Raw genomic sequence first — 22,084 nt, 5'->3', positions numbered from 1 at the left:
ATTTGGAGTGAATTATTTTACTCACTTGTGATACTTAATAGTAAGGTTTTATGATTTTCAAATAAATAAATGATTAGAATAAGTTCAACACGTTTGCAGTGCAGTGCAAATAGAGGTGAACTCAGAGTACTGCCAAAGAACGATGTATTTTTTGTTAAAATGCAGGAATAAATATTGCTTTATTTCTTCGTTTGTTTTTCTTTTATTTAACCAAGAAATGTGATCATAATTGTGCGCAAACAAAAATGTAACTGCAACCATATTGGTAATATTAAATAATACAGAAAACGGCAAAAGCGCCCATGTTATCAGGTTGAAAGTAAAGGGACATAAGTTGTAGTGGAGGAGTGACATTTTCCCCCTTCTGAGTATCAACGTGTTCTTCATAACTGCAAGTGACACGTTGTTTTCTTTTCTTTCTTTTTTGTTTATTTGAACGAGCAGGGGGATACGTCTCTCAATATATAAAAACACACATACAGCACAGACAACACCTCATCAAAGTACACTTGAAGCCAACACGTGTGAAAGACGGCAGGAAGCTGCTTAGACGTAGTCCTTCCCCGGCTGTCCTGCAGAGCGGGACGGTGGGTAGCGCGGAGACTTGCTCTGGCCGTCGCTGGAACAGTGGCAGCAGAGGAAGCCGCCCCCTATGATGGTGAGGCAGGCTGCACCCCATCCCAGGTACAGCGCGCTTCCAAACTCATACCTGGGGGGGAGTATCACACTTTACACAGCTTGCAAAACAAGCTCTGCTACGGTGAGAATTCTAGTAAGAAGATGTGTCATGTGAATATTGTGCAACTCACACACAAGGTTCCCCCGGCAGTTTCTGGCAACACTGAACTGACCTAACAGCTTGGATGAGTTGTTTATTTTCAGCATGGTGCTGTGGTTGTTTTCTGACTGCCCAGGAACACTGATTAAGTGCTTTTGCTTTTCAAAATTACTCAATTTTTAATTGCTAAAGATTTTCACACTTTCAGTGATGGCTTTATGCATTTGGATACTAGTTATTTGTAGATTTGCAGATAATTTGCAGATCTTGTGAACAAAATGTGTGATCAGAAACTATTAAAATTCAGCAGTTATAAGTCCAGAATTAAAAACATTTTACCATTTATTATTCTGAACAAAACTCCTGTAGATCAGCTTTGTATCATTGATTAATCCAGACTCTCCAGATCACCGTGAAAAGTCAAGTGTAGCCCTCCTGCCTGCAATATGCAGGTGTGGTCGCTAAGCTACGAGATGCGTCACATCACAAAGGGCTCCTTTCCAAAACTATAGCAAACACTCTCTCGCAAAATGAGCGCAGGACCGACTTCTCGCTGCGTATTTTTGGGGAGTTCACTCGCCATTGTTGGAACTTATTGCAAAGTGGCTGTTGCATCATATGGGAATTCCAAGCTATTTTTGATTTTACTAATACAACACAATGTTTTGCTCACCTAGGAAACACGTCAACAGCCACGACCGCGGGGACAATCGTGCTAATTTCAGACTTCAACACACCTGGAATTAGTGGGAGTGAATGGGTCGTAGAATTCCTTTGCGATCCTGTGGCCGTACCACGACGTCCCCACCAGAGCCAGCAGACCTGGAGTGTCGCAAGCAGAGGCAGAATATGTCACTGTCATGTCACTCAGCAGTCTGCAGTGCTGCAGTCAGAGTGAGACAAGTGTGGAGCAACATCTGCCGGGTGTGAGGAGAACCGCAACTCACACACAGCACCCCGTTAGAGGAAACATCTTGATGCCCCAAACACCACTGTTGTGTGCCTAAACTCAAACAGGCTCTGACCAGAGATGAGGAAGATGACTCCTCCGACCAGGGCGACTTTGTCCTTCTGCTGGGGTTCCCCTGCCAAGCAGGTGGTGCACCTCATGCCCACCATTTCCACCAGGATGGCGATGAAGCCCAGCAAGGCGGCAGACAACATCAGGCCCCTGGTGCCCTGGACGATCGCTGAAGATACACACACACACACACACACACACACACACACACACACACACACACACACACACACACAATGGTTAGGGAAGTTCACAAACTGCAGGTCCACAATGGATCCTTGTGGTCTGAAAGCAATGTTTCCTCTAATCTGGTCAAGCTTTTTCAAGTCTCTACACAACATGGTGTGTCATTTGCCATTTCTTTTTCATAAATCAGAGGCTCGCTGTGACTTGTGTAGATTTTCCCCCAACAGGAGGCGAAAGGATCCTCTGTGCTGCTGGTATTTGGCTGACATGTCTCTGCACGCAGGGAGTTGGACACCTTTTCAAACTTGTGAAGGGTCTTCCCTTGAATGGAGACAAATAGTTTCACAAAGTTTGCGCAGTTTTTAGATCCAAATTTAAACAGGGTTGTTCAGCATTTTGGCCTATTGCCAAATAACCTTGATAGCCATTTTTGTAGTGGCATTCCCTTTAATTATCAGTGGCTGTTGTGTTAAGATCCATGGGCCCAGAAAGTCATCAAGTACGCAAAACAACAATTCCAAAACAATTTGGTGGACAAGTTGTGACCTGCACATTCACCACCACATCACCTTCCCAACACACATTGACTTCCCAGATGCCTTCTCCAAATCTGTGTTTTTGCTGAGTAAAAGTTCAGATACAAAGGGCAGAAGTGTTTTCTGCCGTGCTACCATGTGAAAACACTCACCTGGCAACTGGAGCAGCGAATCGTATTGTTTACACTGCATCTGCCCGGTGCTCTGATACACGCAGGTCTTCCACAGTCCTTCATACATGGCCTGGGCCGTGATGATGTTGTCTCCCGCGTAGGACGAAGCCTTCCACTCCACCATGATGGTAGAAATTATGGAGCCAATGAAACCCAGGAAGGCCAACGTGAATCCCAGGAGCTGGATGCCTGCGTTGGCCATTGTAGAAAAGTTAAAGGTAATGTCAGAAATTATAAATAAACCAGCCCCTCAGCCAAAAAAGGTTGCTGCTGTGGCTCCTGTGTGGGGGGAGCTGTGAGTTCCCTACAGCTGTGTCTACCTGTATATCACCATCAACCGTCCCTAGAGGACAGGGAGGATCCAGGAAGACCAGCACATCTAGGCTGAGAAGATGCAGGAGGACCTCTAGTGGAGCTGAAGGCCTCCTGCAATTTACAGTGGCGGCTCAACATGAAGTACTGCTGAGATAATTCTTTAACCAGCCACATCTTCTCAATGGTTCTTCTGTAATATTCAGTCTGATTGTTTTATTTTGGATTATTTACTAAATCAGAATTATTTAGTAGTTTTTAGCAGAGAGCACAGAGGGAAATGGAAAGTTTGGTTTTCTGATGCACTTAAAATAAGAGAGTTAAGATGGACAAACGTTCCCAGCACTGGGATACTCATCGATTTGTTTGGTGATAACAATCAGTGATTCACTATTACCTCGAAAAATAATGTAAAAATCTGTACCAAAAAATCTGTGTCAAGCTTCAAACAACTTAATGTTACATTTCCGAATTAGAAAAAAATGTAAACATTATTTACACAGTGCTGTGTTTGTATTTGATACAAAAATCAAACCAAATCAACAATAAAAAAAAACTTCAAATGTAATGAGAAAATAAAATCACTCTCAAACTCTAATAAAGTTCTGAAAAACAGCACAATTAAATTCAAACCACATTCTGCTGTTTTGGAGTTGACTATCATGTTTCTGTACAAGTAACAACAGAGAGTTTCTTTGTGTGTGTGTGTGTGTGTGTGTGTGTGTGTGTGTGTGTGTGTGTGTGTGTGCGTGCGTGTGTGCGCATGCGTGGGTGTGTGTGTAGAGCAAATGAAATCATGGCCGGTGCTGGATGCTGACCAAAGGTTTAGTCTTTCCCAATCCAAAGCTGCTGCTGCCACTTCCAGTAAACCAGCTAACAGAGCCAGCAGAGGACCTGTGTGCGGAGGTGCACTGAATATCACAACGTCAAACAAGAAAAACATTAGTGATTTGTCGCCCTGTGGTGAGTCAGTGAATTTGAAATCTCCTTGCTTCTGAAACATTTCCTGTTTTTATTTATTGTTGTTTTGTGTTTTGTCAGTAAAACATGGGGGCATCCTCGATTCTGCCTTTGCTCCTGCTGCTGCTGCTGCTTCACTGCTGTCCCGAGGCCAACACAGACTCACAAATTTCCTGCCCGCTGAGGTGCCAGTGTTTCACCCCGCTGCAGGTGCTGTGCACCGATGGAGGGTTGCCCTACTTACCCAGGAACACGTCCAGCAAGATCCGGGAGTTTGTGATCATCTCCTCGGAGCTGCACTACCTCTTCTCCCATTCTCTACCAAACAGCCCCCACCTCACCAAGCTCGTCTTCCTGAACAACAACCTTCGCAGCATCCACTCGCAGGCCTTCGAACTCTTGGTGGAGCTGAAGGAGCTGGAGATCAGCGGGAACCCGATGCTGGTCCGGCTGCTCCCGGAGACCTTTGCCAAGCAGGGAAACCTGACCACACTGATGCTCAACTACAACAATTTAGAGACGCTGCTTCCCGACGTCTTCGACTCTCTGGTAAAGCTGGAGTTCCTGCAGCTGAAGGGGAACAATATCTCGGAAGTGCCCAAGTTTCTGTTTCGCAATCTGCAAGACCTGCGCGTCCTGGATTTGTCCCTGAACAAGATGAGAGCGCTGAGAGAGGAGACCTTCGCCGGCCTCACGGGGCTGGAGGTCCTGAGAATAAACAACAACCTCGTTGCCACCCTTCCCTCAGACACATTCTGGAACACCTCCGAGCTGACCGAGATTCACCTGGAGGGAAACAGAATCTCAGAGCTGGCCAATGACATGTTTGCACTAACCAAGCTGAAGGTGCTGAACCTCCGCAGGAACCTTCTCACAACGTTCAGTGACAGAGTCTTTGGTCAGGAGGCCTCCAACTTGACGGAGCTCAACCTGAGCGGCAACAGGCTGAAGGAAGTGTTGTTGCTGGGCCGTCTTACGTCGCTCTCCACTCTCCTCTTGTCCTCCAACCAGCTGCACGAGCTGCCCCAAGACGTTTTTAGAGACATGCTCTTTTTGGATTACCTCGACCTCTCAGAAAACAAGCTCACCCTGCTGCCCGAGATGCTATTCATTGACTTGACAGGGATCGTGGCCATTCACCTTCACAAGAACAACCTGAGCAGACTGGAGCCCCGGCAGTTTGAGGGCCAGTCGCTCCTTCAGCAGCTCTACCTGTCCGACAACCGGTTGGAGAGCCTGCCTGAGGGTCTCTTCGACCCCCTGGCCGTCCAGCACACGATCAGGCTGCATGGGAACCCGTGGCGATGCGACTGCCACCTGCGGTATTTGCATGACTGGGTGCTGAAGAACAGCCACAGCGTGGAGATGCTGGACAGGATGCTGTGCGAGAGGCCGCTGTTCCTGCGCAGACGGCCAGTGGCCTCTGTCACTACGGACCAGCTGGTCTGCTGGCAGTCCGGTGAGCAGGCGCCTGATCTCGGCCACTGCAGGCAAGAAATTCACAACGACACCCTAACTGTCAAGTGCAGGGTGGGGAAGGGCTCTCCCACGACTGTGAGGGTGCAGTTCCTGCAGGAGGACGGCCAAGTGCACGAGCATGTCGTGCAAAAGGAGCTTTCCAACTGCAACAATCAGGCAAAACATGAGACTTCCGCCGAGTGACACATCTTTGCTCAGCAGACTTTGTTCCCTGTACAAATCAATCCTTCATCCTTTATATTATCTCTTCTCACTGCCGATAATGTAAACAAACCTCCTACTCAACACCAAATGTTTTTTTCCTCCCCTTTAAATGACAAAGTTCAGAACGTTTGTGTTCCAGGGCAAATATTTGCCAAAACGTGGGTCAAACCCACATTTTCCCTGGCTAGCTGCTTCATGTCACAGGTTGCTTAGTCTTTTCCTAACAATTTTTGGTATTTTGTTGCTTTTGAGAATTAGATCAATTTTATGTATATGTACATGTAAAATGTTATGTAACGTTTTTCATAACGTTATGTTTTAAAGTCAACAAAAGAGAGAAGACCACAAAACAAAGCCATTGCTGTGTCAGCATCAGTAACTCAGGGAGTTGACGGACTGGGTGTGATTCAATAAAAGGGTTGCACTCTCACACAATATTTAAAGTCCATCAGCCAAAATTCAAAGATAAATCCACCATCATTAGAAAACCAAGAGCGAAGGGCTTGGTGGCCTGGTGGGATAGCTCACTGACAGGGGTGTTGGTTCCAAACTGAAATGAAAAGATTGGAAAACCTTAACTACTGCAATGAGTGAAGGGCTATGTGCTTTTTAAAAAATAAAAAATAAAAAAAAATAAAAATTGATATTGAACGCACAATAGATAAATAATTGTTTCAATGATATGAATATATGACTTAAATTAAAAACATCTTGCTTGATATCTAATTATTTTACTATTATATAAACAGAAACCGATATGATGGCTTTTTATTTGATGAAAAGCCATAAACTGATGTGACCTCTGTTGGTTTCCTTCCCTGCTTCCACTGACGTCTCCTATACGTCTCCACTAGCTTAACTTTTCCTATGCGTTTTTGGCAGGGTTTTTAAATAGTTGCCACCTGGTGTGAAGCAGATTCAACACAAATATAAATTCGATTCATCGTTACTAAAAGTGCGCTGACAACGATAAAATTGTTGTTTTCTTTTTTTTACTAATGATGGTCAAATATTTGAAATGTTAATATATACTTTTCGATTAATGTTGTGATTCGTTTACATAAGTGTGTCGAATCTAGGCTTCACTTCTGTATTGACGTGAGAACATTGCAGTTCCGCTGCTCTGCCGCTAGAGGGGACTCATAGGCATTCATTAATTCATTAATTCATTTTCTATACCCTCTTCTTCCTGAGCTCAGGGTCACGGGGTCTGCTGGAGCCTATCCCAGCTGTCTTAGGGTGAAGGCAGGGTGACACCCTGGACAAGTCGCCAGTTCATCGCAGGGCCACATAGACACAGACGACCATTCACACTCACATGCACACCTACGGACAATTTAGAGGGTTCAATTGACCTCGGACTGATAGGCAAAGGTGGAAAACAGGAACAGAGGCAGGCAGATATTTACGATAAAACGCTCGATGACATTACACCTTTAAAAAGAAATAACTGAAGCGGTTCTCTTCAGGAATATTTGTGAAATTCTGTGGCAGAAGGAAATGTATCCTAGCGTGCGTTTGACTGACCTGCCAATCAAGCTGCTGCTGACTGTTCTGCTGACTGGTTGACTGGACAGGGAGGCCAGTCTTCAGGGCAGGGTTGTAAAACGGCTTCAAGGCCAGAAGTAAACCTCCCATAAAAACATTGTCCCAAGTTTAACAAAATTCTCTCTACCACTTTCCACACATTGTGCGCTCAAAGTCACACTCCTGGAAATCTGCCTGCGCTGGAAATTATGCCAACAAAACATTTGATCGTGGCGTGGCATGGACTGTCTTTGGCTGGTCACTACGATAGAAAGGGTGGAACATCACAAATCATCTCCCATCTGAAAAATCTGTCACGAGTCACATGACCTCTCTCTGTTTGATCACCACCTGCTGACGACTCAGGAGTGAAACACCTTCCAGGAGAGAAGGAATTACAAAACATAATACTGTTTTCATTAAGAGCGGTGAGGCTGCGATGAACACCAAGATCTACTCACATTTTAAATTTATTTCATTAGATTAAGATATCTCTCTCCACTATGTAGATATCGTAGAGACATAGATAACAATGGTCAATGCTGTAAATGCAATGAACACAATTAGCAAAAGCAATTTAGTAGTAGGCCGACTGGAAAAAAAAAGTTCTGTTACTCTTCAGTGTTGCGAATATGTCAAATGATTAAAGTGATTTGTGTGCGCACACACAAATGACAAGTTAAAGAACAGAATTAGAGAAGTTGGAAGTGGTAAAACAAAGAGCCAAAAGATCTGACTCTTCACAGAAGAAGCCACTCAGAACACAGTGGCCAGGCTGTCAGTAAGAGAGATTTCACACCCAGTGTTCTGATAGACAAACTTTAATACAATGTTGTCTGCTTATGCAAATACAAATATGCATGCCTAATTAATATAGTATATGTACTTTTATATATCAGATTGTGATTTATTTATATTTTGCCATTTTAAACAAGTCCTCATCGATATTTCCTTGAAGGCACTCAAGGAAAAGGCCCCCGCTGTAAAGGTAAAGGTGAATAAATCCAACATAGGTTTTAAAAAAAAGGAAGAAAACAAAGCAAATATAGGTATTAAATATGTGGAGGATGGTGGTGGTGTTGAGCTGTTCTGCCATGTCAGGGATTTAAAAGTCCTGCACTGATCAGTTGAGCGCCCCGGAACACTGGCAAGGATGATAAAGAGTGAGGGAGGAGGGAAGCCTTGACACAGCCAGGCACACAGATGGCTACACCTTGAATACAGCACTCTAACCCGGGGTTAATAAGGGGCAAAGGGCAGGGGGTCGATTGGGTCTTCTGTCCGAGTCTGTCACAATGCACATGACAAAAAAAGTCTTACTTCCAAAGTTTGGAGGGATGTCCTCATTTTGGAGGTAATCCTCACTTGACCAGAACCACGGGAAGGACTCTTTCCTGTGACGAGACTGTTAGCGAACAATCGCTGAGGCATATGGAAGTTGTTAAGTGACTACTTGTTTGATTACAGCACCGCACAACTACATTCTAATTTAAATTAAATGAGTATTAAATTAGTTTCTAAATTGTTTACTTGTGTTATCTGGTAGCTTTTCAGAGACTAGAACAACTTAAACACAAACAAATTACAGCAGTGTAAAAACACAATTTATGAAATTCTGGATCTATAAACTTAGAGGGATTTGTTTTTCACAGTTTAAATTAATTTCTTTTTCATACAGAGTTAAAAGTACTTTCTGGAGCTTTTTTGTATTTTTGCCACACCAATAATAGTATTTTTATCTGAAGCAATGTTTCTTTTTTGTCATTTTATTTATTTATTTTTAATTTTAGCACTGACCAGTCCCATTGACCTGTCTGCAGATATGAGCACCACCAGGGCAGCATCTCCACAGTTAATAGAGTTATCTACAACACAGATGGCCTTTCAGCATCCATCACCGCCAATGAGTGCCCAAAGAAAAAAATCAAAACAGCAAACTAACAGCAGCACGGTGTGACTCAGGTACCATGAGGAGACTCGACACCACCACCACTGTCACATCTCACCCGACTGCTAACAACAGACACGCTGCAGTAGGATGGGGGAAAGCCAAAGTAGGAGGGGAGCAGACATTATCTGCTGGCGCACAAAATGCCCAAGACAACACAAAGCCCTGGTGGTGGTGGTGGTGTTCCCACAGAGTTTAGATGGGACGGTGAGGAAGGCGGTGCTGAGGGCAGGTCACGCACAAACGGGACAAAGACTAGAGGTCATGGAAGACCCAGTGCCTGGGGTGAGAATTCAAGAGCAGAGCTCTGATCCGAAGATGTTAAATCATTTTGGACCATCCCGCAGATTAAGCACACAAGCACCAGCGCTGTCGCGAATCATACATCCTCTATATCACACAGAAATGAGAAAAGTCCATCCTTCTTTTGCTCACTACATTTATCAGGAGATTGGTGAAACACGCTGTTCTGGAAACGAGTACCCTTTGTGATGTCACACAGGGCAGACAACAGTTCCTCCCAGCTTAGTAACAACAAACGCCCCAGCCTGCCTCTGAGACCAGATTTCTTTATTTTTGCCCCCTTCCAACCATGTCAACGGTTCCACGCAGCACCAGACTCAGCAGGAGGCACACAAAGCATTTTAATGGGGGGCTGTAAACAGAGAGCTAATTATGCTTCCTTCTGTAGACCTATATTTTTTCTGATAATAAATAGTGCAAAAGAGCTCTACCAGACATGGAAAACATAAAATCAAACTGGGTGTGATGTGGGACCTTGAAACAAATGCGGTCCCTCGTTAAGCAACGAGCAGCAGTGGCTGTGGTGAAGCTGACAGGTGTCTATTAGATCCCCCCTCGGAGCCGGCGAGGGGGCGACATCCATCCTCCATGACACAATGACCCAAACAACTCTACAACACAAATGGGCCATTTTGTGCGTTCAAAATAAGAGTCTTGCTTACAAACAAGGGTCAATATTTACCCCTGAGCGCACCCAGACCCCTGGGTGGAGGCCAAATTGGTGTTGCTGACCAAATTATGAACAGCTGACCTGACGTGGGTGTTAAGTGGACGCGGAGGTGTCACAGGAATGGTAATCTTTTTCACGTCACCATCGGCCGGCTTTTGTTTTGCTTGTTCCAGTCGGTGGATAACAAGAGGCTATAAGCTCCTTATCATCACTTGACAATTATGGAGGGCGAATGAGGACCCACGGCGCTGCGGGTCTCCCATGGAGTGCTTCTCCTTTTGTTTTTCAGGGATTTTTTTTATTATTATTATGCATGCAAGCTCTTCATTCTGCACAAGGCGTGAGCACAAATCCCACCAGTTTCTCGATGCAAGGCAATTGAAGGGGGGGAACTCTCACACTTAAAACGCCGGGGTGAAAGAAATAATATCTCAAGAGGCCATTGTGTTGCGATAGAGGCTGCTTAAGTGGCGTTAACAAGCAGTGGCTGAGTAAAACACAGACGCCGAGCAGCATCATTCACATGCCGAATCTAGAGAATTGAGTCAAAGTGCGACAAGTCCAAGTTTATGAATAAGCGAGGAAAGTGGTTGAAAGATCAAACTCTATGTTAAAGATGAAAAAACCAGGAACTTTCTAAATTTGACGTTTTTGGCTAAAACTATTTTCAGTATTCAAGATTCATACATTTATCTCCCCTCAAGTAGCTGTTGTTGCTTTAGGTTGAATTGTAGAATTGATCTTATCAGGCCAAAACATTGCCTTAAATGGGGTCATTTTGATAGACAACAACATGATTGAGTTGCGCTGTAAAACCCATGCACTCAAAATAGTCCAAGAACTTAGTATGATGTTGGTCGCGACTGATGCAAATAACTAACCATCCACATGGCGGCAGGAAGAGGTGGGATGTAACGACGTACAAATACTTTGTTACTGTACTTAAATAGATCCTTTAGGTATCTGTACTTTACTTCAGTGTTTCTTTTTCTGACAGCTTTTTATTACGTTTCAGTCAATTATCAGTTCTCTGATTTTTGTATTTATTTTTTATACTAATATAGTATATATTGTATACTACAATACTATATATTGTACTTTTACTTACAGTACAGAATGGGAATACTTTTGCCACCTCTGGTGGAAGGGCAATTTCTTTTTCTCTCTAAACTTCCAAATTCCAAATTCCAAATTCGAAAACGACCATTTTCAAATATTTTGGTCAGCACACACACACACAGTTATCTCCCCTCACCACGCTCTTATTAGCAACAGACTTCATGAGTCAAGATGTTGCCTTTAAATGGGCTCATTTTGGTAAACAACCAACAGACACCTGTGGTAAAAAAGTGTTTTCTGCAGGCTTCTCAGAAGCATATGGCCGATCACCTCAAAGGAAACAAGCGCTGGATTCAAGGCCTCGCCGGTTAAGACAACACACCCTTTGAGGCGCGAGGACTCGCGACGCTGCCCCGGCAGAGTTGTCGGCTTTTAATGACCACACCATTATCTCCCTCTGTGTGTCCCAAAAGCGTAAATCCTCCTCTTCTACTGTTAGGGTGACACGCCTGTACGGCGTCCCCTCCCCCGGAAGCTGCACTTCCACCGGCGCGCCTTGCACAGTTTTGCACAAACAACCAGCTAAATCAAAGAGTGAAGGCACCCCGAGCATTGTCCATTCACCAGTGATGTTGAGTGCATGATCCATTCATTAGCCTTGATGTGAACCGCCACCGCCGACCACTCGGAACCCCCCCCACCACCACCACCACCACCACACCCACCGCTTCCCCCGTCCAGCACAACAACAACCTCCAGGAACAATACCACGACGATTCACCCGCAGAGGCGGAGGCGGTGAACGTTTCCGGTGAGAGGGACTTTGTGTTGGGGAGCTTCGGAGGGGGTGCGAGAGGGTGCCAAGGGGGCCTTGGGGGGGGCAGGGGGGGGCACCTGTCAGCGCCGTCACTAATGTTTGTGAGGGGAGGCCATCAATCAGACCAAGGCCCTGCCCTGCTCCCTGTTTACGGCTCTGTGCTCTGCAAGGTTTGGGAAAACATGGCATCAAAGTGGGGCTTCCATCCGGAAGGAGGAGGAAGAGGAGGAGGGTCATTGTGGTTTACAGCAGCAGGAGCAGCAGCACATTTTAGGTGTGCTCCAGATTGCGTAAGCACTTTGTCACAGAGTGTGTTACAGCTTCCAAGCAAAAATGTTGGCTTATTATTTTGGGTGGGTGATTGGAGTGTAACAATGCACCGGAAAACCCGTGCGCTCAAAACAGGCCAAGGACTTTGCATGGATTTTTTAAGCTCCTCCTTTAGCAACTTGTTGATGCAGACCTAGCAAATATCCAAACATCCAAATGGTGGCAGAGTTCATTATCAATTTGTTATATATATATTTTTTTAAATCTTTAAGCAACCCCGGTATAAACAAACAAATGGCCATTATCAATTCAGTTTGATAACGTTCGCGGGAAAGCTAACATGGTGTACGTTTGGTTTGAATGTGACAAATCGTCATCTTTGCTGTGAAAATTTTTGTAATAGTGGTAGTAGAGAAGAGGAAGAAGAAGATCCCAAAGATGGACATTTTCATTTACAATAAGGCTATTACATATTTCAGTTTACAGAACATTCATACATTTGAAGTGAATTGTCACTGTGCATAAAAGAACACACTCACTGGCCATCTCATTAGGTACACCTGTTCAACTGTATGTTATTGCAAATACACAGGTAGCCAGGCACATGGCAGCAACTCAGTTGCCTATACATGATAAAACTGCATTTTACTGCAAGTACAGGCTTACACAGTTAGCACTACTGGTTTAAGTTCAAACTGAGCATCAAAATGAGGAAGTAAGGCTATTTAAGTGACTTTGAATATTGCATGATGTTGGTGCCAAAGACCCCAAATACACTAGTGGCTTCAAGTACAACACAGAGTCATGCTATCTCCAGAAGTTTTTTGATGACTCTGCTGTTGTTGGCTGTATTAATGGTGGACAGGAGGAGGAGTACAGAGGGCTGGCGGATAGATTTGTGGAGTGGACTGGGGACAATCACCTGCTGCTTAACGTGGAAAAGACCAAGGAGATGGTGATTGACTTCCGGAGGAAGGGAAAAACTCTGAAACCCCTGCGCATCTGGGACAGGCATGTGGAGTTGGTTGAGGAGTACAAATACCTGGGTGTGACCATCGACAACCAACTGAACTGGAGGGTCAACAGCACGGCTGTGTAGAAGAAGGGTTGCAGCAGACTCTATTTCCTGAGGAAACTGAGATCCTTCAATGTGTGCAGCAAGATGCTGGAGATCTTTTACCAGTCTGTCATGGCCAGCACTCTCTTCTCTTCTGTATTCTGCTGGGGTGGCAGCATCTCAGCCAGTGACACTGGCAGACTGAACAAACGTATCAAGAAAGCTGGCTCTGTCATTGGCTGCAGTCAGGAGACCTTTGAGGCGGTGGTGGTCTCCACCACACTCTTGACAGACAGCGGAGCGTCTTCTCCAAAAGACTGAGGTAGCTGCGTTGTATGAAGGATCGCTTCAGAAGATCCTTCCTACCGAGAGCCATCACCTTGTACAACTCTTCCCCCCTCTGTGACAGATAGCATTCTGGACTTTTTAACTGGACTCAATGGCAAATAATGCACAAATGGTTTATAAAGCCTGGCTTATCCCAGCCTTTGCACATCTTTGACTGTCTTTTGCACATCTGCCCCTGATTTGTTGTACATTGATCGATTGGATTTTTTATATTTTATTGTATTTCTTGTAACTACTGTATAGTTTAACCACTTTTAACTGTAAACTGTAACTACTGTATAGTTTATTTTATTTTACTTTTTGTATTGATTTTTGACTGCTGCAACAGTGTAGTTTCCCAATTTGTGATCAATAAAGTTCAATCAGAAGAAGAAGAAGAAGAAGAAGAAGAAGAAGAAGAAGAAGAAGAAGATGGGGAGGCGAAAGTGGGTTTAGAAGCAGCAGCAGCTCTAGGCCCTGCTGAGAGTCTAGGTGTGCGGCACTAAAATGTGCCGCGTCAAGATGCAAAACTAATTCTGCGATCTGGAGCACACCGACTGTCTTCTGTTTGCCACTTCTGCATTGGAGCCAAATTCTCCATCGGTGATAAACAACCTGTTAGCACTTCACAGCCCCTCGTCTCCAAAGAGAGAGCGGCCCGGTCAGAGGAGTTCTCCAGAAAGCCTTTAAGAGCAGGACCTTTGGGAACGGAGCCAACAATAAGCCTTCTTTAGACACGGTGAATGTGACAGCATGGTCCCCCAGCACTGGCACCTCACCACCAACCCCCCCTGCCATTAAACCTCTTCCTGGATAAACAAGGGGAAGGCCCTTTATGAAGATGGAGAGTGGCACAAAGAGAGGAGCCATTGAGCCTCCAAGGGGCCCGGCTTTGTTTTTATGTTTCGGGGGCTCTTCTTAGAGGATGCGCCCGCAGGAGGAGGGGTGGGGGGGTCTGTCTTTGTTTCACGTTCGTCCTCGCTGCCAGGCCACTCTTGGCTGTGCCAAAACAGAGATGTAAACTTAATTGACTGTATCATTTGCACAAAGCGAGGAGAATTAATACGTTTTAGAGTGGGCCATCCTGTGATTCCTCTTACACACGGCACAAGCGAAAAAACGTGTTTGGTGTTTTTCTCCTCGCAGAGCTACGGGAAAAAAAATGAGCATGTGCTGAAGCAGCGATTAATCACACTCTCTCTCAGCAGAAGCCTGGAAAAAAACAATGACAACAACAATAACAATGTGGCTTCTGCTGCTCTCATTTCTGCGCTTATTTCAGACCTAATCTTGCAAATTCCATGAATATTAAATTAAGATCAACCCACTAGTTAAGGACTGTGTGGGTGTGTTAGCCTCTGGAGGTGCCACTGTGTGACGCCGTCAAAGGGAGGCCCCGTCTTCCGCTGACGGGCTGCCAGGTTCTGTTGACGGGTTGCCAGATTGGAGGCAACACGCTGCTGGGGCTGCAGAGTGTGAAAGAGAGGCACCTGTGACCTCTGGTCACGCTCTGCTGGCGTCCTGCTGGGCGAGCACCACGCTCAGGACGCATGCTGGCCCGCGCTGACTCTACGCCGCCGCTGCTGACGGGCCTTTGTGCACAACGAGCGCTTCTGTCATCGAGGGTCGCTTTGCGATTCGTCACACTTTTCACACGTACGGGAATTTAAAGGACCAGCGTGCAGAGTTTTTAAATGGATCCGGTGGCATGACTTGGAATGCCATGACATGACATGAATACATATGTGTGTTTTGAGTTTGATGAAGTCAGAATAGATTGGGAGGTGGGGTGATGGGAAGGGGGAGGGGCATTTATATTCACAAAACCAGCTAGAAAGTGTGGACGTGTCATGTCGCCTCATAGAGGAGGAGTCAAGCTGGACACCAGAGAACACAGATTAATACAAGAATGAATCCTTCATTCAAACAAGGATTAGCAATATGTATATACCTGTATACACACACACATATATATGTCTTGAGAATTGAACTCCACTAAATCATCTCATGTGGCCTTTAATCTATAGTTGTGTTGTTGTTATTCAAGCTGTCTGCCTGCTCTTAGCTTTACCTCGCAACATCGTCTTGCAGAAGACTGTGACTGTGTGGCAGTAGTCAAGTCATCTCTACACAAGCTGCTCACTTGGTCTCTGAGGTCTCTCCCATCGCTACTGGAATATTCACATCCTGGGAGACAGTAGGTCTGTTGTCATTTTAAAGGGGATGAGCAGATGGTTGGGACGAACAGGAACTAGGGCTAATTTTACTCACTTGTTTTTTCTTTCTTATACGTTAGTCAACATCTGAGTTGAAATACAATCTCTCACAATTGAAGTCAGCCTGACAAAAGAAAGAAAGGCACTGCAGCAAATGTTCCTTTGAGCATCATTTTTTTAAAAAAAAAAATGCTTTATTAATCTCAAAAAATACAGTGCTTTTTAAGGCTTTCTCTTCAGTTTTTCCAGTGGAAGAAAAAAATCCCAGCGATGCAACAATCTTGTACAAACACACAGAGAAGACAAGGTCCCCCTTCAAGTTATCAAACATTTACAAAATGTACAAAAAAATCGCGGTGCAACAGTTCGGAGTCTCGTGGAGCTCGGCCTCCTTCACCACGGCCTCCACACGGAGTCCGAGGCCACCAGAGGGGCCACCAGAGGGGACGTGTGAGGGCCGTTGTGGCCGCCCAGCGGCACCAGAGCCGCGCTGGGGACCAGAAACGCAAAGTGTCCGTCGGGCGTGGGGACGACCTGGAAGCCGGCGGCGGTATTGTAGGGCTTGACGGCGTCCAGTGTGGAGGAGGAGGAGCAGGAGGAGGAGGAGAAGTGCACCGCCGAGCCGCTTTTGCGAGGCCCCTGTGGTGGAGGAGGGCAGGCCGCTGGGACCCGGGTGCCGCTCTGGGCCGGGTGAGGCGTGTAGAGGTTGGCGCCGCTGATCTGGGTGACACAGGCCGCCAGGTGGCTGAGGAGGCGAGTCCTGGTGTCCAAGTTGACGCCGTCGCACGTGGACAGGAAGCGGGTGACCTCTCCCGCACACTCGCTGAACCCGGCTCTGTATTTGCTCAGGAAGGACGGGTCCACGCTCACGGCCGCTGCAAAGATGGAAAAGAAATCATTTTGCTGAGCAACACAACAAAAAAAAAGACAATGTTTGGTGGATGTTCTGTGAGATGGTGGTGGAGGACGTCAGGCCGTGGGAACTTGAAAGCTGGAGATCCAAATATGATCACCAGTGCATCAGCATCAGTTTCAGTTTGGTTGTGTTTGTTGTTCTGTTTGCCCTCATTAGTTTGTTTTGTGAACCATCTTTGATTTTCTCCTGGAGATCAATGAAGTATCTATCTATCTATCTATCTATCTATCTATCTATCTATCTATCTGTCTGTCTGTCTATCTGTCTATCTGTCTATCTATCTGTCTGTCTGTCTATCTGTCTATCTATCTATCTGTCTATCTATCTATCTATCTAAGTGTGATTTTCAGCAAGTATGCAACATGAAAAGTATACATCATCATCATTTTAATTCCCTCACCAGTCATCTGAAGCCTCTGCAGGTTCCTCAGGTGCTTCACGGTCATCTCCAGGATGTCGGCCTTTTCCAGCTTTGAGTGCCTTGAGCTCTAGCAGAACGACAACAACAAAAAGTCATTCAAGTCTTGTCTGAAACTTTACCAGGAATTCTAGGTCCTTTCTTTTGAATTAGTTGTTGTGTTGGAGATGTGTTGTATCCTTACATCTTTCTTGAGTGCATCCATGATGAGAGTCTTCAGCTGGCCCAGGCTCTCGTTGATGCGCGCACGTCTCCGCTTCTCCATGATGGGTTTGGAGGACTGAAACGGAACAGAAGTTTAGTTTAGTTATTTAAAGTTAATTAGTTATTTGGACAATATCAACATCTAGTTATTAAAATGGCAAAATAGCAATTCACTTTATCTATCTGTCTGTCTGTCCATCATTTATATATTTGTATTTATTGATTTGAATTGCTCACCTTTCTGCTTTCTGTCATTGTGCGGGGTCTCTGCGGTGCGGACTCCCCAGCTGCCGGGGTGGCGGCCACGGCGGATGGGGAAGCTCTCTCAACAGTTCCGGCGGGCATCTTCACGTCAATGCGTCACAATTAAAAAGGAATCCCTACAAGCAGGGTTCATAAATTAAACGCAGGACCCGCGATTATACAAAAAACAATGATAACGGCAATAATTCCAGTGCGGTGCTGCGAGCAGCCGTCAATGGTCATGTGACCTGCTCCCTCTCTCTCCCTCCCGCCGAGACGCTCTCTTCGGCCCTCGCGCCAGCTTCTCACTTTTATGCGTGGGACAGAGCTGCACGCGAGCGGCTCGTGGGCGAGTTTCCAGAGGCGTCAGTTCGCTTGGCCAATGGCACCGCGGTAGACGGTTCGAGGGGCGGGAAGATGGCACGGAGCGGCGCTCTCATTGGCTACGACGTGAGGACGACCGGAGGCGCTTGGAAAGACAAAACAGAACCGCGCGGAGCGGTCACAGTGGAAAAAAAAGAAAGAAGAAGAGGCAAGTAAAGAAAAGAAAAAAAGAAAAGAGAAGAAAAGAAAGGCGAAGCCATGCAGCAGGTCTTTGACAAGTTGTGCAATTTGGAGTTTGACGGATAATTTATAACAACAACAACAATATTTAATTTAAACAATAATTATCATAATTTTATCCCTTTACTTACATTTTTCAGATTCATTCCTTCATATAAATAAACGTAAATCCGTTTTTTGTTTTTTTTACTTATTTGTTTTAAATGGTCACCATGCAAATGAACTGTGACGGCAAAAAATGTTAATGCACAAAAACAATTGATAGAAGTGAGACGCAGACACTCACCTCTTCAGGGGTCGGGTGTGCTGCATCGCTCCACTGACTGACTCCAGGCCTCATGTCCACTGAAGAGGAAAATTTCAGATGCACCGTGACGTTGTGCCTTGAACTCAGATTACCTCTGAGCGTCTCAGCAAGATGAGGGAGAAAACGGATTTAAAAGAGTTCATTCACACACCAAATTGTTGTTTTCAAGATGGATTAAGAAGGCACGCTTCCTTAACTCAAAATTTTACATTTGCGCTAGTTTTTACAACAATGTTTTTATTCTATGGAAACAAAATCGTATTTCCATTGACAAAAAAACATTATGAACTCTGCTTTTTCAAGCAGAAATTGGATGTGGTTCATCGCTTTGGCCTCGGTTACAGTCCACATTCCTTTCACTACTTTAACTGAAACAAATAAAGGTGATTACAATAAAAAGTAAAAATGCAAAAATGTAAAGTGAAACTACAGCAGTCCACTGTAAAGATTTTTTTGCTGTATATAGACATCTGTATATAGTCGTATATAGTTTTTTTTTCATGAAAAAGTATTTATTCAAAGCATTATTTTGTTCTTTACCTTATGAGCAATGTGGTAAGTACTATGTATAAGGTGTTTTGAATATGAGCAACAAAGTATAACGCATGTATGGATCTTGAAAAAAATGTTTTTGTTTTTTATGTCATAGATGTTTATACATTTTCAGGTCTTGTGACTTATTTATTTTTCCAGATTGCCGTTTTTTTTTTTACTATCCATTTCACAGTTTTACACTAAGCTTAAGCTCTTTTACATTAAAACAAAAATTACATCTAGGTAGAGACTTTAAGATTCACCTTTATGCTTGGCCCTGCCTGCTAGATTGATTTGTACATACTGACTGACACCCCAGTCTGCTCCAGGTTGACCAGAGGATGCCTCTATCCTCCCTGATAGACTTCAGATGCTTTCAGTAAAGCTCCTAAATCCTCTGAGGTGAAATGACCCCAGAAGCAAGGTCAGTATTTTTTTCTCTCCACATGAAGACGACTTCAAGCACCAGCGAAATCAACGTTAAAATGCAGCCCAAAACAAATTTGACTTCTTAGCCCAGGCTTTTCTCCCTTTGACTTTTAATTTTCTTCACTTCTTTATTAGCTTCAATCTAATAAATGCTCTTCCTGTCTCAAGCAGACCTCTTGACCGTCGTCCGTTAATCTTCCAACTGGACGGAATGGATTCTAACAAGACGCTCCTTTTAGAGAGCCTGAGGTTGCGCTCACAGCAGCGTCTCTGCAGAAAGAGGCCATCCAACAATAAATTACATCCTATCAGCAGTGTTTTCAGAGAGCCTGCTGCTCTGCCACAAACAACCCTTTATTGTGGGCAACGCGATGAGGACATGAGGTTTATAGCTCGACCCTGATCTCTATCAGTGTGGGAATGCGGGGAAGGGAGTGAGAGGAGAAGGGCGGCTTGGAGAGCTATCAAAGTCCAGCATGTGACTGATAAGGAAAAACTGAGAAAGAGGGGGAAAAAAGAGCAGGAGAAGAAACTGAAAAAAATGGTGCAAAATGAAAGAAAGTTCAAAACAACACATTGTGGTAAAAGGATGTTCATCGTTGCATTTCCTAAATGCAAATGTAATAATAACACTAAATGCAATAATAAAGAACATTAAATAAGGAGAAGTTGAATCATTTTTGAGGCACCAGAAAAGAAACTGAACAGCAGTGAAAGGGGGTGGAAGAGATTATTTATCGGGAGCTGAGACTGAAAAACAAATCATTTCAAAGACTAGTTCAAGCTATTTATGTATTGTAAAGTAAAACAAAAAAATTGTTTAAAGTGTAAGATGAAGGAAGATTAGATTTGATTATTTATCATTCAAGCAGATGTGACCTAAGTGAATAAAAGACAGCAGCTTAGGGGGACTTATGTGACAACAGACTTGGTTTCCCAATTTTGTCGGAGCCATTCTGCACTTGCATGAATTCTGACCAAAAAAAAAACCCACACAGATGTGCATCTGTGTGATGGCTGCCGACTGTGGGAGCCCGTTGAGATGTTTGACTTGTGATATTTGTCAGCAGCCACATGCAGCTGGTGGCAGAGAACATTGAGTCTTCCCTTCCAAAGTTACCACCAAAACGAAGAGACCCTTGATGGGGATGGTGGCAAAAATCCTCTTTTTGGGGAACATCTGCAGGCACAGCGCCATCAGTCCGTAACTCCCCGACTCTGGACAGTTTCAAGTCCAACTCAAAAAGCTTTTCTCCCTGGCTTTACCTCAAGAAATGATGAGCTTAGGTCCCTTCCTGTTTTGCTAAGTTTTGTTTTGTTGTTGTTGTTTTTTGTTTGTTTTTTTACTTTACCTTGTAAAGCGACCTTGGCTTCCTTGAAAGGCGCTATATAAATGGAAGTTATTATGTATGGATGTAATGATACAGGACTTATGGAGCTGAACTGAAGAGGTGTGCAAAAAGTGCTGGGCAGGCAACTCAAGGCACGGAGGCTTTAGGCAGCCAGCAGGGGTTCAGAGTCAGTGACAATCCATCACTGAAATCTATGAATCAAGAGACATTCTGTTTTTTTTCCCCAATGCTTTATCTGCTCCTGCACTTTTATAACGTAGTAACGCCTCTCAGACGTAGCGTTCTCATTTCCTCTGGTTGCTGCTTCACCTGGCCTGAGCGCTGCTCTCCGCCTCCATCCCCCTCTATCTAGCCGGCCGTCTCCTCGGTGGCGCAGGCAGTGAAATGACCATCAGCGGCCCGTGGTCATCAAACGGTACGAGGCTTCCCTTTCAACTGGCTCCTCTGAAAACAACGTCCCGGGAACGGAGGGGAGGGCGCAGACAGAAGGGATCACTTAAAACATCTCATCCAGCCCTCGGCTCACTTTCTCCATCCCTCCATCTCTCCCTTCCTCCCTCCGTCTTTTTGAGATGGGGGGGTGATGGGTGGAGGGGGTGTCCCTCCTCCCATAGCAACTCCTACGCCCCCCCCCTTCTCAACTACCCAGCTCTGCTCGCCTTTTGTCCCCCTCCTCAACAGCAGTTTCTGCTCCAGGAGCCTTAGACAAGGCCTCCATTAATTGCAGGCCTGTGTGGAATACACGCGGGACAATGGAGCCAACAGAGTGTCCGGCCCCCAGACAAGGCTGGAAACAAGTGGTACAGGAATCCGGCAGAATAGACTCGTCCTGGCTGATGTCACTGAATACATTTACCTACCTCAGAGCGCATTCACTCCGTGCTTTGTTTTTTTTTGGGGGGGAGACAAAAAGAAAGGGGGAGAGAGAAGGGGTGAGGGGTGTGTGTGTGTGTGTGTGTGGGGGGGGGGGGGCTGTGGGTATCAATGGAGCAAGAGGAGCTATGGGGGGAGGCTGGGATGGGGGTGAGGGAAGGGGGGTGGTCGAAGATGGGAAATAACTGGTAACCATGGCGACAAGCTGAATCAAAAATATGGTTGAATTTGAACGGCGGGCGTCAGATTAAACCCCGCTGGAGATGAGAGACGGCTGGAGACAGAGGTTCGTTGTTTTGTTTTTTTTGCCACCCCTAGCGCATTCAGACCTGTTTATGCAGCGACAAGGGGGGGGTAACGGGGGGGGGGGGGGGGATTAGCCGACTCATCTGGGCTCGTGT

General features: G+C 45.2%; 3 protein-coding genes across 4 annotated transcripts; 1 reads left to right on the top strand and 2 right to left on the bottom strand.

Annotated features, from left to right (window-relative positions):
• Window positions 1-390: 390 nt before the first annotated feature.
• cldn1 (claudin 1) lies at window positions 391-3,375 on the bottom strand. 2 transcript variants are annotated; one of them, XM_076020811.1, is made up of 5 exons: window positions 3,015-3,375; window positions 2,674-2,883; window positions 1,804-1,968; window positions 1,516-1,600; window positions 391-709 (listed from the first exon to the last, which is right to left on the bottom strand). In XM_076020811.1, exons 2-5 carry the CDS (start codon window positions 2,816-2,818, stop codon window positions 547-549), a joined length of 558 nt encoding a protein of 185 aa, XP_075876926.1. In that variant the 5' UTR covers window positions 2,819-2,883; window positions 3,015-3,375; the 3' UTR covers window positions 391-546. The 2 variants fall into 2 exon arrangements, with proteins under 2 accessions (XP_075876926.1, XP_075876924.1); XM_076020809.1 differs by lacking the exon at window positions 3,015-3,375 and having other exon boundaries at window positions 2,674-3,003.
• A 438-nt stretch (window positions 3,376-3,813) lies between these two features.
• On the top strand, window positions 3,814-6,084 carry LOC142884858 (uncharacterized). Its single transcript, XM_076020808.1, has 2 exons — window positions 3,814-3,969; window positions 4,048-6,084. Exon 2 carries the CDS (start codon window positions 4,054-4,056, stop codon window positions 5,626-5,628), a length of 1,575 nt encoding a protein of 524 aa, XP_075876923.1. The 5' UTR covers window positions 3,814-3,969; window positions 4,048-4,053; the 3' UTR covers window positions 5,629-6,084.
• Window positions 6,085-16,006: 9,922 nt separating this feature from the next.
• On the bottom strand, window positions 16,007-17,908 carry LOC142884206 (transcription factor HES-1-A-like). Its single transcript, XM_076019723.1, has 4 exons — window positions 17,619-17,908; window positions 17,362-17,457; window positions 17,160-17,247; window positions 16,007-16,718 (listed from the first exon to the last, which is right to left on the bottom strand). The coding sequence occupies exons 1-4, from the start codon at window positions 17,724-17,726 to the stop codon at window positions 16,237-16,239; spliced, it is 774 nt and encodes a 257-aa protein (XP_075875838.1). The 5' UTR covers window positions 17,727-17,908; the 3' UTR covers window positions 16,007-16,236.
• Window positions 17,909-22,084: the final 4,176 nt, after the last annotated feature.

The sequence above is a fragment of the Nelusetta ayraudi genome, unplaced genomic scaffold (assembly GCF_046127955.1).
Source record: "Nelusetta ayraudi isolate G7.1 ecotype Tasmania unplaced genomic scaffold, CSIRO-AGI_Nayr_v1 ptg000011l, whole genome shotgun sequence".
Lineage (NCBI taxonomy): Eukaryota > Metazoa > Chordata > Actinopteri > Tetraodontiformes > Monacanthidae > Nelusetta > Nelusetta ayraudi.
This window is presented reverse-complemented; position numbering and strand designations above follow the sequence as displayed.